We start from the raw sequence: 13,131 nt of genomic DNA, 5'->3' as shown, positions 1-13,131 counted from the left end.
GGGAACCCAAGGTTCAGAGAAATCAACTGACCGGCCCAATGTCTCACAGCAATGATTCAAACCCAGGCCTTTTAACTCCTAGACCAGGGGTCAGGAACCTGCGGCCTGGAGGCCACACGTGGCCTTCTAGATCCTTGGGTGTGGCCTTTTGATTGAGTCCAAGTTTTACAGAACAAATCCTTTTATGAAGGGGATTTGTTCTGTGAAGTTTGGATTGAGTCAAAGGGACTCACTTTAGGATCTAGAGAAGCCTCCAGGCCGCAGGTTCCCCTCCCTGTCCTAGAACTTCTCCTGAGGGGAAAAAGCTCTCGGTGCATGGAGGTCCATGTGCTTGGGGAACAGACAGCTTGACCCATTCTCCTCTCCTCTTCCTCCCTTCCTTTCTCCACCCCTGCCTCCCATTCTCTTCTGAATTCCTCCTGAGCATATCGCAAACTGTGGGAAGGTAGAAATACACTGGGGCTAGACATGCAGATTCACTCAGCCCTTGGCAGGGCATACAAAGGAAGCAGGGAACAAGCCAGGCCTTGTGCTGGAGCCCTCTCTCCCCAGCCACCCTCTTCTGATATAGGGAGGCCACAGAAAAATCTACAGGAAGGAAATGGATTCCTCCAGCCTTGTTTGTCATGGCAGCCTCCTGGTGTTTGAAGCCCACATGAGGCCATTAGGTATTCTGAGAGCACATATCTTAGGCAGCCTGTGGGCCCCTTATCAGCAGGTGGCGGTTTTTGTTTTTGCTTTTTAACTGGGATGAGGCTGTCCCCTTCCCCAAAGACCATGTTTCTAAAGACAGTAACATGAATTAGGAGAGCCAGCCTGTCCTTATGGAAGGAGCATTAGAGAGGGGACCAGAAGTCCTGGGTTCAAATCCTCTGTCTGTTAGTAATGACCTATGTCACCTGACTCCCTTGAAGGTTCAGTTAACATGCTACCTCCTACGGGAAGCCTTTCCTGATCTCTTACTCGTCAAATGCCTTTCCCTTCCGCAAACAATCATATATAGCTCTCTCTTTACAAGCTGTATATTTTCAGTAGAATATAAACTCCATGAGAGTAAGGATTGTTTCATCCTTTGTCTCTGTGTTCCTGGCACCTAGAACAGTGCCTTGCACATAGCTGGTGCTTAATAAATGCTTCCTGGATTGGATTGGATTGGATAGGCAAATCAATTTTCCTGGCTGAGCCTCAGGGTCCTCAGGTATAAAATGAGAAACCTGGACTAATAATGGTCTATAAATTCTCTTCTACTTTAACACTTCATGAAAAGAGGAGAGACTTGACCAGGGTCATACAGCCTAACTAACCCTTGTTGTCGATCATCATAGTGAAAAAGTACTGGACTCAGAAAGAAAGTCCTGCTTCTGCCCTGCGGTGGGTGATTGTGGGCCAATCACATCAGCTCTCTGAGTCCTGAGTCCTTGTCTGATGTGGAGGCTCCTAACACTTGTACTGCCCGTGGGTCAGTAGGAAACGTTCCCCATCTGGAATCAGGTCCCAGCTCTTCCATTTACTGCCTGTGTGACCCAGGGAAACACACTTCTCTTAGCCTCGGTTTCCTCATATGTTAAATGAGAGGGATAGGCTTGACATCCTCGACAGGGTCCTTTGTAACGCTGAATCTACAATCTCCCCTGACAGGGGCACTGTGAAGAAAGTACTCTGTAAACCTAAAAGTGCGCTCTCCAGAAATGCAAGGCGCAGTGATTCTTCGTTGAATCCATCTACCCTTTTCCAGTCCAGCCCTCCTTCCCTCTTGCCTGGCCTGCTGTAACTGCCTCATAGCTGCCCTCCCTGCCTCCAGTCTCTCCTCTCCCCAATACAGAGTGACCTCACTGGTGTTCCTGATGCCCCCAATGCTCTGATCAAGGCGCCCCTCCCTTTGCATAAACCCCTTCAGTAGTTCCTCATTACTTAGAGCAGGGGTTCTAAATCTGGGGGGTCTTTGGATAGATCTCAGGTGGCCCATGAACTTGGATGGGAAAAAACAATTACATCTTTATTTCAGTATAATTGGCTTCCCTTGTAATCCTATCTATTTTGTTTTATGCATTAAAAAAATTATTCTGAGAAGGGGTCTGTAGGCTTCACCAGATTGCCAAAGGGGTCCCTGACACAAAATAAGGTTAAAAGTCTTTAGCACAGAGGCTAAAACCTGCCCATAGCCTGGCTTTCAAGGCTCTCTATAATCTATCCCATACCTACCTTTTCGGCCTTAAGTTACACCCTTCCCTTTAATGTCCACAGAGGTAGCTAGGTGGTGTACTGGGCCCAGAGTCAGGAGGACCTAAGTTGGAATGAGACGCTGGCTGTTTGAACCCGGGCAAGTCACTTAACCTCTATCTGACATAGTTTCCTGAATTGCAAAATGGGCTTAGCAACAGTCTCTATCTCCCAGAGTTGCTGGGAAAGGGTGGGGGAAATCAAATGGGATAACATTTGTAAAGTGCTTAGCGCAGTGCCTGGCATACAGTAGGTGTGATATAAATGCTCATTCCCTTCCTTCCTCTCATCCCACTCACGTTCACTCTACGTTCTAACCAACCTGGCCTGCTTCTTTTGTCCCAAACATGCCCTACTTCTCCCCACCTCTGAGTCTTTCCTCAACTAGGAAGAGAGAGAGACATTATGGAATTAGAATTAAACTGATTTAGTAAGTAACTGGACATGAAAGGTGAAGAAAAAGGAAGACTGAGGTTTCAAATGTGAGAGGATGGATGAGTGATGGGAGCCCTGACAGAAAGCGAGAAGCCAAGAGACGGTGCAGCCGTGGGAGAAGGTTATCAAGACTGTTAGGAACACTCTGACTTTGAGGTAAACTGAGTCTTGTCTGAGAGAGGCGCCTCCTCTTGGTGTGGACTAGAGGAGTATGGGAGTAGAAAGAACTGTGGAAGAGACCCGGGTTTTAGTTCTGGCTCGACCATGGACTGTACATGGTGTTGTCCACACCACTTTCTCTCTCTGGGTTCCAGTTTTCTTACCCACAGAATGTAAGAGTTGAAGCAGGTGATCTCTAAGATCCCCCTGGCTCCAATAATCCAGGCTTTATGTTTTACCGTGTTATAGTCTTCTGTCCCTTCCAGCTCTGACGTCCTCTGCTCTCAGGTCCCTTCTGCCTCTGCTGCTCTGTGTTCTAGAGTCATCCTCAGGGTACTGAGCCCGATTCCATCTTTATACCCTCCCACTCCCCCTTCGTCTCTTCTCCCTTTTTCCTAGTTTTTTCCCCCTACACGCTTCCTTTCAGTTGCCTTTTGTTTTCTATGGGGGTCAAAGGCACCAAAACCACCTGCTCTGTACCCTGGCTCCCAGGGAGACGTTATTGTTCTCAGTGCCTTCACCAGACATCAATCACATTGGTCTCTCTCCCTGAGAGTCAAGACATGCACTTCCTCTCACTAAAAATGTTGCCTGAGACAGCTTAGTAGCAGGCCAAGGGCTCCTTACCAGCCCCGCCTCTCCATAATATAGCTGTGGGTGGGTAACAGAAAAATATACAGAGAAAATGAAGGGGGTCACTTGGGACAGTAACTCATAAATGCAGAGAATGTTAGAACTGGAAGGGACCTTGGGACATAAAATGTCAGTGCTGGAATGGACCCTGGAATCCAGAACGTTAGAACATAGAATGTTAGGAAGCAGGAAAAGACTTTAGGACATAGAAAGTTAGAATACAGAATCTTAAGGTTGGAAAGAACATAGAATATTATAGTTAGAAAGGACTTTAGAGGTCATATAGTGCAACCCTTTCACTGGACAAATTAGATAGAAGTGACTACATCAGGGTCTAGTTAGCGGACAAGATCCCATGCTTCATGAATTGAGTACACTCCAATGTTGCTTCTACTGCACCATCCTACTGAATTTCTCCCTGGGGGTTATCTCCTTCCTCCATCAGATTTGGCTTTGAAAAGTTTTAATCCTTGCTTACTGGCAAGACTAGCCTGGTTCTAGAAAGGAGAGGTTCCCTCACCTTTTCCTTTTTCTTTTCCTTTTCCCTTCCCTTCCCTTTCCCCTTTCCTTTCCTTTCCTTCCCTTTCCCCTTTCCTTCCCTTTCCCCTTTCCTTCCTTTTCCCCTTTCCTTTCCTTTCTTTTCTCTTCTTTTCTTTTCCTTTCTCTTTTTTCTTACTTTTTTTTTTGTGCGTGTGGGGGAAGCTTTTGCAATTCATTTATGGCAGAGTTCAAATCCCCAGTGTAATCTCGATCAGTTTAGAATTTGGCTGACTTTTCCTTGGGCTGTAGCCAAAAACCACACAGCCAAACCCACCTTGGTCTCCAAGCAATAATCTTTTACCCTTGCTCTCCACAGGGCTGTCACAGTGATGGGGTCAAACAACATACAAAGTGACCACAGCATCTCTCTTTATTCCTGGGCTATGGTCCCAAACCATAGAAACAAACCAACCTCGGCCTCTAAGCACTAACTTAACCCCTTCTCCCCACCAGGCTGTCAAAGTGATGGTCAAACACCACATGAAGTTCACCACAGCCTCCCCTTTTATCCCATCCTCACATTCCTCACCTATAACTTCTCCCCTACAATTCTTCAAATCTTCAATTCAGAGGCACAGCTGTAAGCAGCTGGATACCTACTAAGAGATAATAACAACATTTCTGCAGGATTTTAAAGTCTACAGGGCACTCTCCCCCCAACACCCCTGTGAGGAAGATAGTGTAATATGTTATTCCCACTTTATGGGTTAGGAAATTGAGTCTCAGAGGGATTAAGTGGCTCCCAATCATCCGGATCTGTCTCTTAGAGACCTATAATTGAATTAAAATACCAGCTCTGCCACTTATTACCTTTGTGACCTTGGCAAGCCACTTAACTTTTCTGGCTTCAGTTTCCTTAACTAAAAAATGAGGGGGTTGGGCCTGTTGGAGCCAGCTTGAAACAGAAAGCTGATTTTTGCTGTGAGTATGTATACCTGGGAGATCCGAACTCAAAAAAATCAAGGCTTGATTTATTGTTTTGTTGATTATCTAGACTTAAGAAAGGGTTAATAATGAAGACTAAATGTAAAAGTGTGTCCTGTATGCATATCCCCCTCCTCCCCATCCTCCTCCCACCACTCTTGTTAAACATTTATCAGCATGTCCGTGCCTAGATGGCCTCTAGGGATTCTTCCCACTGTGGAGTTACCGTCTTGTACCCAGCTTGTCTTTGGGAAGGGAGGCAAGGGTGAATTGTAGTGATTCACCTTAATACCAAGTGAAGAAAACAGAATGATAGAGTGATAGTGTTAGAACATAGAATCTCAGTGCTGGAAAGGACCCTGGAACAATAAATCACACACACATATACGTATGGTAGGTAGATAGAGCACTGGGCTTGGAATCAGGAAGACTTGTCTTCCTGAGTTCAAATCTAGCTTTAGACACTAGCTGTGTGACCCTAGGCAAGTCAACTGTTTGCCTCAGTTTCCTTATCTGTAAAATGATCTGGAGAAGGAAATAGCAAACCACTCACTCCAGTATCTTTGCCAAGAAAACCTCAAATGGGGTCACGAAGAGTCAGACACAAATGAACAACAAATATATGTACATCCAAATATATATATGTGTGTGTATATACATATACATCCACACAGACACATATGTATCTAGATAATACCTAAAATTTTACCAAGAACTTTTCTAAAAACAACATGAGCTAGACAATACAAGTGTTATTATTCTTATTTAACTGAAGAGGAAACTGAGGCTGAGAGCTGCAGTATCTTGCCCCAGAGCCAGGATATGAACCTCGGTCCCCTAGGCCTAAGTCCGAAATATTTTCCATCACACCTCAAGAATACAAAATGCTAGAACATAGAATGTTGAAAGCTCAAAGGGACCTTAGAAATCACTTAGCCTCACCCTTCACTTTACAGAGGAAACAAGGGCTGGCTCCAGCAGTGCTGGGGTGACAGAGGGGAAGGGAGAGTCAGACCTTGTCTAGACCAGGTTCTTCCCCTAGCCTCCCCTTCCTTTGATGTGCTAACAATTTATCAAGCATTTCCTTGCCTTCTTCCTGTTCACACATCAGGCCTGGCCCTGGAACAACTCCCAGCAAGAATGGGAAGGTGGACATTAGGGCCTTGCATCCCTTTTCAGAGTCCTTGCCATTGGCCTGACCAGCCCAGCAACATGGGAGGGAGAGGGTGGATGGCCCTTGGGCTGCTTGCCAGAAAGAAAGCCTTGGTTCCCACAGGTCTTGCTGGCAAAGTCGGATTCCTGCAGCTGTTTGTCTGCTATGTGCCTTTTTTTGGCAAAGTCAGGGAAGGAATAAATATGGAAACATGGAGCCGGGTTGTGGCTCTTCCCTGTTGAGCTGGGCAGAAGGGAGCACCTGACGCTGGGGAAGTCCTGCCATTGTATGTGATAGGAGCAGCAGCAGAGAAATCCTCAGACATTCTATCTGGGCTCTTCACCACAGGCTCAGTTTAAACACTGACAATTTAAGGTCCCTTCTTTAACATTCTATGGTATATATGTTCAAATTCTATCTTCTCAGGTCCCATCCAGCTCTAACAGCCTGTATTCTCAGATCCCTTCCAGCTCGAATATCCTATTTTTTTCCTTTGTTTTTCTGTTTTCTTTCTTTTTAGGCAATTGGGGTTAAGTAACTTGCCCAGGGTCCTACATCTAGTAAATGTTTGAAGCTGGATTTGAACTCAGGTCCTTCTGACTCCAGGCTGGTGCTTTATCCATTGCACCACCTAGCTGCCCACTAACATCCTATTTGCTTTTCTTTTTTTTATATTAATTTATTTATTTTTAGTTTTCAACATTCACTTCCATAAGTTTTAAATTTTCTCCCCCTCCTTCCCCAAGATGGCATGCAATCTCATATGGGCTCTACACATGCATTCCTATTAAACACATTTTCACATTAGTCATGTTGCACAGAAGAATTATAACGAATGAGAGAAACCATGAAAAAGAAAAACAAAACAAAAAAGAAAAGAGTGTGCTTCGCTCTGCATTCAGACTCCACAGTTCTTTCTCTGGATGTGGGTGGCATTTTCCATCATGAGTCCTTTGGAATTGTTTTAGGTCCTTGCATTGCTGAGAAGGGCTAAGTCTATCAAAGTCAGCCATCGTACACTGTGACTGTTACCTAACATCCTATTTGCCAAAGTTCCCTTTCCACTCTCTCATTCTATGTTGTATGATCTCACATTCCATGTTCTATTTCCCTTGCCATCCTACCCCCCAATCCCTAGCAGCTCCAACATCCAAGGGCACTCGGCAGTCTCCTAATGTTACTTGTATCAGAGAAAAATCTGAATCCTTCTCAAGAGACTTACCAGCTGCATCCTCCACCTGTTCCTGCTTTGTGGATTTGTAGTAGGTGATGCCCCGGATCACCGCTTGCTGGTGTGGGAGGACCCGGGGTCTAGCTGTGGCCTGCAGGGCTTTGCCCTTCACCGTGTCTTTCCTCACCTTCTCCACCTTCAGAAGCTTGTCTTTGGGAGGCCTTGGGACAGACTTGTCCCCAAAGTTTTTCTTGACTCCAGAATATTTGCTGGCTTCTCTGCCTTTTCCACCAGCTGTCTCCTAGGACAGAAAAAGGAAAAAAGGTTCCTAGAACTGCTGGCAGGGGCACCTGTGACCCTAGGTAGGGGTTTGGAATTGGGGGAATAGGTTTCTAGTCATCAAGTCAATGCCCAGGTGCCTAGACCTTTCCATTGTCCCTGGAGGAGCACAGAGAGTAACTGGGTATGGAATTCAGGAGACCTGATTGGGTAACGTACTAGCTGTATGATCATAGGTAAGTCATTTCTCTTTGGCCCTCAGCCTACCTGTAAAATTATAGGGTTGGTCTAAGATGATCTCTAAAGTTTCTTCCAGCTCTAACATCCCATGTTCTATGCTCTACATCCTAACACCTCTTCCAGGTCATTCTGTACTTCAAAGTTAGATACCAACTTACATTCTAATCCAAAATTCCCTCCAAGTCTGACATTCTATGAATCTTTCACTCTCCAAACTCTGTCTTTTACTGAGTCTCATTGGGGCCAGCTAGGTGGCACAATAGATAGAGTGCTGGCCCTGGAGTCAGGAAGACTCATCTTCTGAACTGAAATCCAGCCTCAGACACTAGCTAGGTGACCCTGGGCAAGTCATTTAACCCTGTTTGCCTCAGTTTCCTCATCTGTAAAATGAGCTGGAGAAGGAAATGGCAACCACTCCAGTAGCATTGCCAAGAAAATCCCAAATGCAGTCATGAAGAGTCTGACACTATTAAAACAACTGAACAACATGACCTCATTATTCCGTTCCTAGGAGTAGTTTCTAGTATATAGGCATTTGGAGAGCTTATTCTCTATTATTATTATTATGAGGATGAATAACATTATTTTTATTACTGCTCAGATGACTCTGGTGTTAACTCACTGTAACAGCATGGGGGCCCTATTGGCCAAGTCCATTATGTAATCTATTGTTGAAGCGGATTAAGGAAGAATCATAGTAAGGGAAAGCACACTCAATTGGGAGTCCAGAGATCTGGGTTCAAGTCCTGACTATGCCATTAATTCTTTGGGTGGCTTTGATCAAAGCATTTGCCACAGAGGAGAAACCAAGTTTCTTTGTCATTCCTTTGAAGAAGCCCTAAATAAAACTTGAATTTAGAATTTTTTTTTAATTTCAAGAATTTGGACCAGCTTATTCCTAAGTTAATTCCACTCCTAACATTCTATGATCTTCTAAGGGGTGCCCTCCAATTCAGATATTCAATGTTTCTAGATCCCATAATTGAAAAATCTATGAAACCTCTTGGTGACATGACAAATGCTACATACATAATCCAATTCCCAACCCTGTCAATTGTCTTTCTCCCAAGGCAATGTGTGGCTTTCATTTGATGTTTATTTTAAATTTCCACATTTCATATGTAATATATTATTGTCACTAATGATATTACTACGAGTAATCCCAGAATCCTAGAGTTGGAAAACCCTGATAAAGCATCTAGTCTAATTTGGACCTAAGGAGGAATCTCCTCTCCATCATCTTGGATGGAAAATCTTTCAACCTGAATCAATCAACCAACTGTAAGGTTAATGCAGAATAAGATCTTCCCCGCCCATCAATAGGCCTCATGTGAAGCCCATTAAGGGAAGCTTGCTTGTAAGAAGGTTTACACACCTTTTGCTAATTTCTAATTAGGCACTGAGTCAGGAGGGTTGTGAGGCCTTCTGGCTCTGAGCTTATTAGCTGAAAGAGTACATATTGAGAGAGGTGATCTTTTGCTTTGGGGGCTCGTTTACAAGAAGGACTTTGTGATTCCCAGGTCTAGACCCTGAGTGGTCCTATTGTTCAGAGCTCCCCGATGGCTCAGAGGGAAAGGCTTTCTTGATCCAGTGGTGAATGTAAAGTATATATAGCAGTATAGTTTTGATTCAGGCATACAGCCCTGTGTGTTGATCTTCATTTCTCTTCTCTGTATTTCCTCTGTTTGTAGTTTATGTAATTAAAGAAGATGGTTGACCCCTGAAACAGTTATCTTTCCTAGTAAAGCAGATCTAAGAACCTGTGCTAGCAGCCATCCTGAGTATGCCAGTGTGGTTGCCACTGCACCAATGAACAGAGCAAATTAGTTGTTAAGAAATTTTTCAAAGACTCTGCCACAATGTGCAAATAAGTCTTTTAATCAACTTGACAGGATTATAGAGCTTTGGCCATTGGATGAAGGCAGATGAAGCCACAAAGGAAGTATCTTATGAATGGATGAAAGAATCAGACATGTCTCTGAGCCTATGCTCAGAGGCAGCTCGGTGGATAGAGTTCTGGGCTTGGAGTCAGGAAGACCTGAGTTCAAATCTAGCCTCAGATAGTTACTAGCCATGTGACCCTTGGGAAGTTGTTTAATTTCTATTTGCCTCAGTTTGCTGCACCTTGAAAATTGCTATAATTTGTAAAGTGCTTAGCCCAGTGCCTGGAAGATGTTGCTGCTGCTGTTGGGGCAGCTAGGTGGTACAGTGGATAGAACACTGGGACTGGAATCAGGAAGACTCATATATATATATATATATATATACACACACACACACACACACATATATATATATACACACATATATAGATAGATACACATACACACATATATATGTGTATACAGAGACATGCATAGGGCATCTAGGTGGCACAGTGGATACAGTGCCAGGTCTGGAGTCAGGAAGACATCTTCTGAGTTCAAATTCAGGCTCAGACACTTACTAGCTGTATGACCCTAGGTAAGTCACTTAACCCTGTTTGCCTCAGTTGCTCAGCCGTAAAATGAGCTAGAGAAGGAAATGGCAAACCGCTCCAGCGTCTTTGCCAAGAAAATCCCAAGTGGGGTCACAATGAGTCGGAAAATGGGGATAAGAACAGGACCTTGCAATATTGTTGTAATTTGTAAAGTGCTTAGTTAGTACTGTGCCTGGCCAGGAGTACATACTATGTAGATGCTCATTCCCTTCCCTTCCCCTATGCATGGTATAGTAGTAGGCCAGTTCAGTGGTGGAGGATTTCAAATCATGGAGTTGAGGATTCCAGTTCCAGAGTCAAGCCCCTGAGAGGGAATCACTCTTGGGGTTCAGGGAAGAAAAGCATCTCCTCTCCCTCCCCCACCAGTCTAAATGGAGAGACTGGAGCAGTAGCAATCAATGTGTCCAGCTAGGACCAGAGATACTGGCCTGGTAGGAGACAAAGCAACCAACTGAGTGATCTATTGAGAACAAGCAGATGCGGAAAGATGGTCACCTAAGGAGGAAGGAAGCTTCATGAAGCACGAACCTTTGCATCAAAGAAGAATGATGGCTATGGACTAAAGAAAGGACTTCCAGTCATAAAGCACCAGAAATTAGGAGTCACCCCTTTGGCACTTTTGTACCTTAGGGATCAGCTGGTCTGTATGTACCTGACTCTCACTGGTCTCTCAGTGTAAGCCTCCTCTTCCTCATCTGTGTGACAGTGTGCTTTGGGGGAGAATCTTTTATACCAACTGTTCTTAATACACCATCTTAGTAAATGCTTTTGCTTAAAGCTAGTTAATCATGTTTGGCTGATTGTTAATAAGAAAAAGAACGGTGGGGGCTCAGGAGCAATGGTACCAGAAGTATAACCCCTCAGAGTTACCCCCTAGAACCTTGTGAGAGAAGTAGTCAGTCTTTCTTAGGAGGCTCTAATCTGGCACCAAAAGTTTTGGAGAGTAGCCAAGAAGAGACGGTACGCTCCTATTTCTGGTTGTGTGACCTTAGGCAAGTGACTTCCTCAGTTTCCTCGTTTGTAAAACAGGGATAATAACATCTACATGACTTACCTCATGGGGTTTTTCATAAGGAGTCAACTCGCAAACTGGAAAGTGTTCTAGGAACATGGGCCATCCTCATGATTAATATAATCCACGGTTCTGGCTTACCTGGGCTTTGCTCTCAGGGCCAGCAGCTGCATCCTTCTGTAGCAACTGGTAGCCCAGGCTGGAAATCTCCTTCTTAATACTCATCATGATGTCTGAGTAGTTCTCATAACGCTTCATCTGGTGGGTCAGGTGGGCCACGCTTTCTTTCATGAAATCATTCTCCCGGCTAAGGTTTGTCTTAATGGTCTGCAAGGGACAGGGTCAAGAAGCATAACACTGCAGCTGAAAGAACATTGAACTTTGGCGTAGAAACATCTGGGTTCAAGTCCTAGATCTGGTAGTAGCTGCATGACCTTGGGCAGGTCACTCCCCTTCTGAACCTCAGTTTACCTCTCTGTATAATGGAAATAGTAATCCTTATACTCCCTCTCTCCCAGGACTATTGTGAGGAAAGTGATTTGTAAGTCCTAGGGGGTGGAGTGGATAGAGTAGCAGCCCTGGAGTCTGAAGGATCTCTTCCTCTCTCCTTCCCTTCCATCTCCCCCCTTCCTTCCTTCCTTCCTCCCTTCCAACAGCATGTAATTTTTTTCATAGCCTAAAAAATGCAGTTAAGGGTCTTGCCTTGATAATCAAGAAGCCTAGGTTCTCAGCTGGGCATTAACCCTAGCTGGAGGCGGCTGGGTAGTACAGTGGCTAGAACACTAGACTTGAAATTGAGAGGACCTGAGTTCAAATGCTGCCTCAGATACTAGTCTAGTAACCCTTACCAAGTCACTTAACCTATCTGCATCTGTCTGATTCTTTGTGACCCCTTTTGGGGTTTTCTTGGCTAAGATACTGGAATGGTTTGCCATTGCCTCCTCCAGTTCATTTTACAGATGAGGAAACTGAGGCAGACAGGGTTAAGTGACTTGCCCAGGGTTCCAGAGCTAGGAAGTATCTGAGGCTGGACTTGAACTCACCAAGATGAATCTTTTTGACTCCAGGCTGGTGCTCTATCCACTGCGCCACCTAGCTGCCTAGCTATTATTATAAGATTACTATTGATAATCCCAAAGTGGACATCCCACCAGCCCTGCCACTCTCCGGATTTCAGTTTCTTCATCTGTTAAATAGAGACGTGAGACCTCCAATACCGGTACACTTCACAGAGTTGCTTCAAGGCTCAAATGAGATGAGGGACAGGAAACACGGAAATGTGCATGCTAACCATTAGTAATTATTGAACAATCCAGATTCTCTCTCAGCCGCACTAAAGGGGAAGGGGAAGAGTGTCCACACTGAAGCAGGAGGAGTCGGAGGGAACTGGGAGACAAGGAAGGCTGGGCCCAGACTGGAGGCCGGGCAGGAAGCCTGAAGGGACAGGGGCCTTTTCCCAGCCAAAGCTCTGGGAGGTGGGGACGGGTAAATGGGGCCTACAGACCCAGCCCGTAAAGACAGAGGACAATATTAACTGCTCATGATTTACATTTACAAAGTGCTTTCATCTCGGCGGTACAGGGGAGTGCAAGGGTGACTACCCACACTGCACGGGTGAAGAAAATGAGGCTCGATTACATTCACTTACAAACACTTATTAACTATTCACTATTGTGAAGAGAGCCTCGGGCTCAACGCCAGTAATACAAATCCACACACACAGGGTGCTTTACAAAGCCCTCTACAAATGCTGTCATTGTTAGCTTGGTTATTATTTACTGTTTACGGAGTATTTTATTCACCTTCCCTCGCCTTAGCCTCAGAGCCGCATATTGAGGTAGATAGTGCAGGCATGGCTGAGCTCAAATGGAGGAAATGAAGGCCCA

The 13,131-nt window shown here is 44.9% G+C and overlaps 1 protein-coding gene across 1 annotated transcript in view; it reads right to left on the bottom strand.

The window, feature by feature from the left end:
* OLFML2A (olfactomedin like 2A) overlaps positions 1-13,131 on the bottom strand; it is a 43,892-nt gene that overhangs the window by 7,548 nt on the left and 23,213 nt on the right. Inside the window, exons 4-5 of the mRNA XM_036752098.1 lie at positions 11,387-11,572; positions 7,287-7,536 (exon numbers count right to left, since the gene is read on the bottom strand). Of these exons, the coding sequence (XP_036607993.1) occupies positions 7,287-7,536; positions 11,387-11,572 (436 nt within the window). The remainder of the gene's footprint in view (positions 1-7,286; positions 7,537-11,386; positions 11,573-13,131) is intronic.

This window comes from Trichosurus vulpecula, chromosome 3, assembly GCF_011100635.1.
Source record: "Trichosurus vulpecula isolate mTriVul1 chromosome 3, mTriVul1.pri, whole genome shotgun sequence".
In the NCBI taxonomy this organism is placed as follows: domain Eukaryota; kingdom Metazoa; phylum Chordata; class Mammalia; order Diprotodontia; family Phalangeridae; genus Trichosurus; species Trichosurus vulpecula.
The sequence above is the reverse complement of the archived record's forward strand: the minus strand, read 5'-3'. Positions and strand labels throughout refer to the sequence as shown.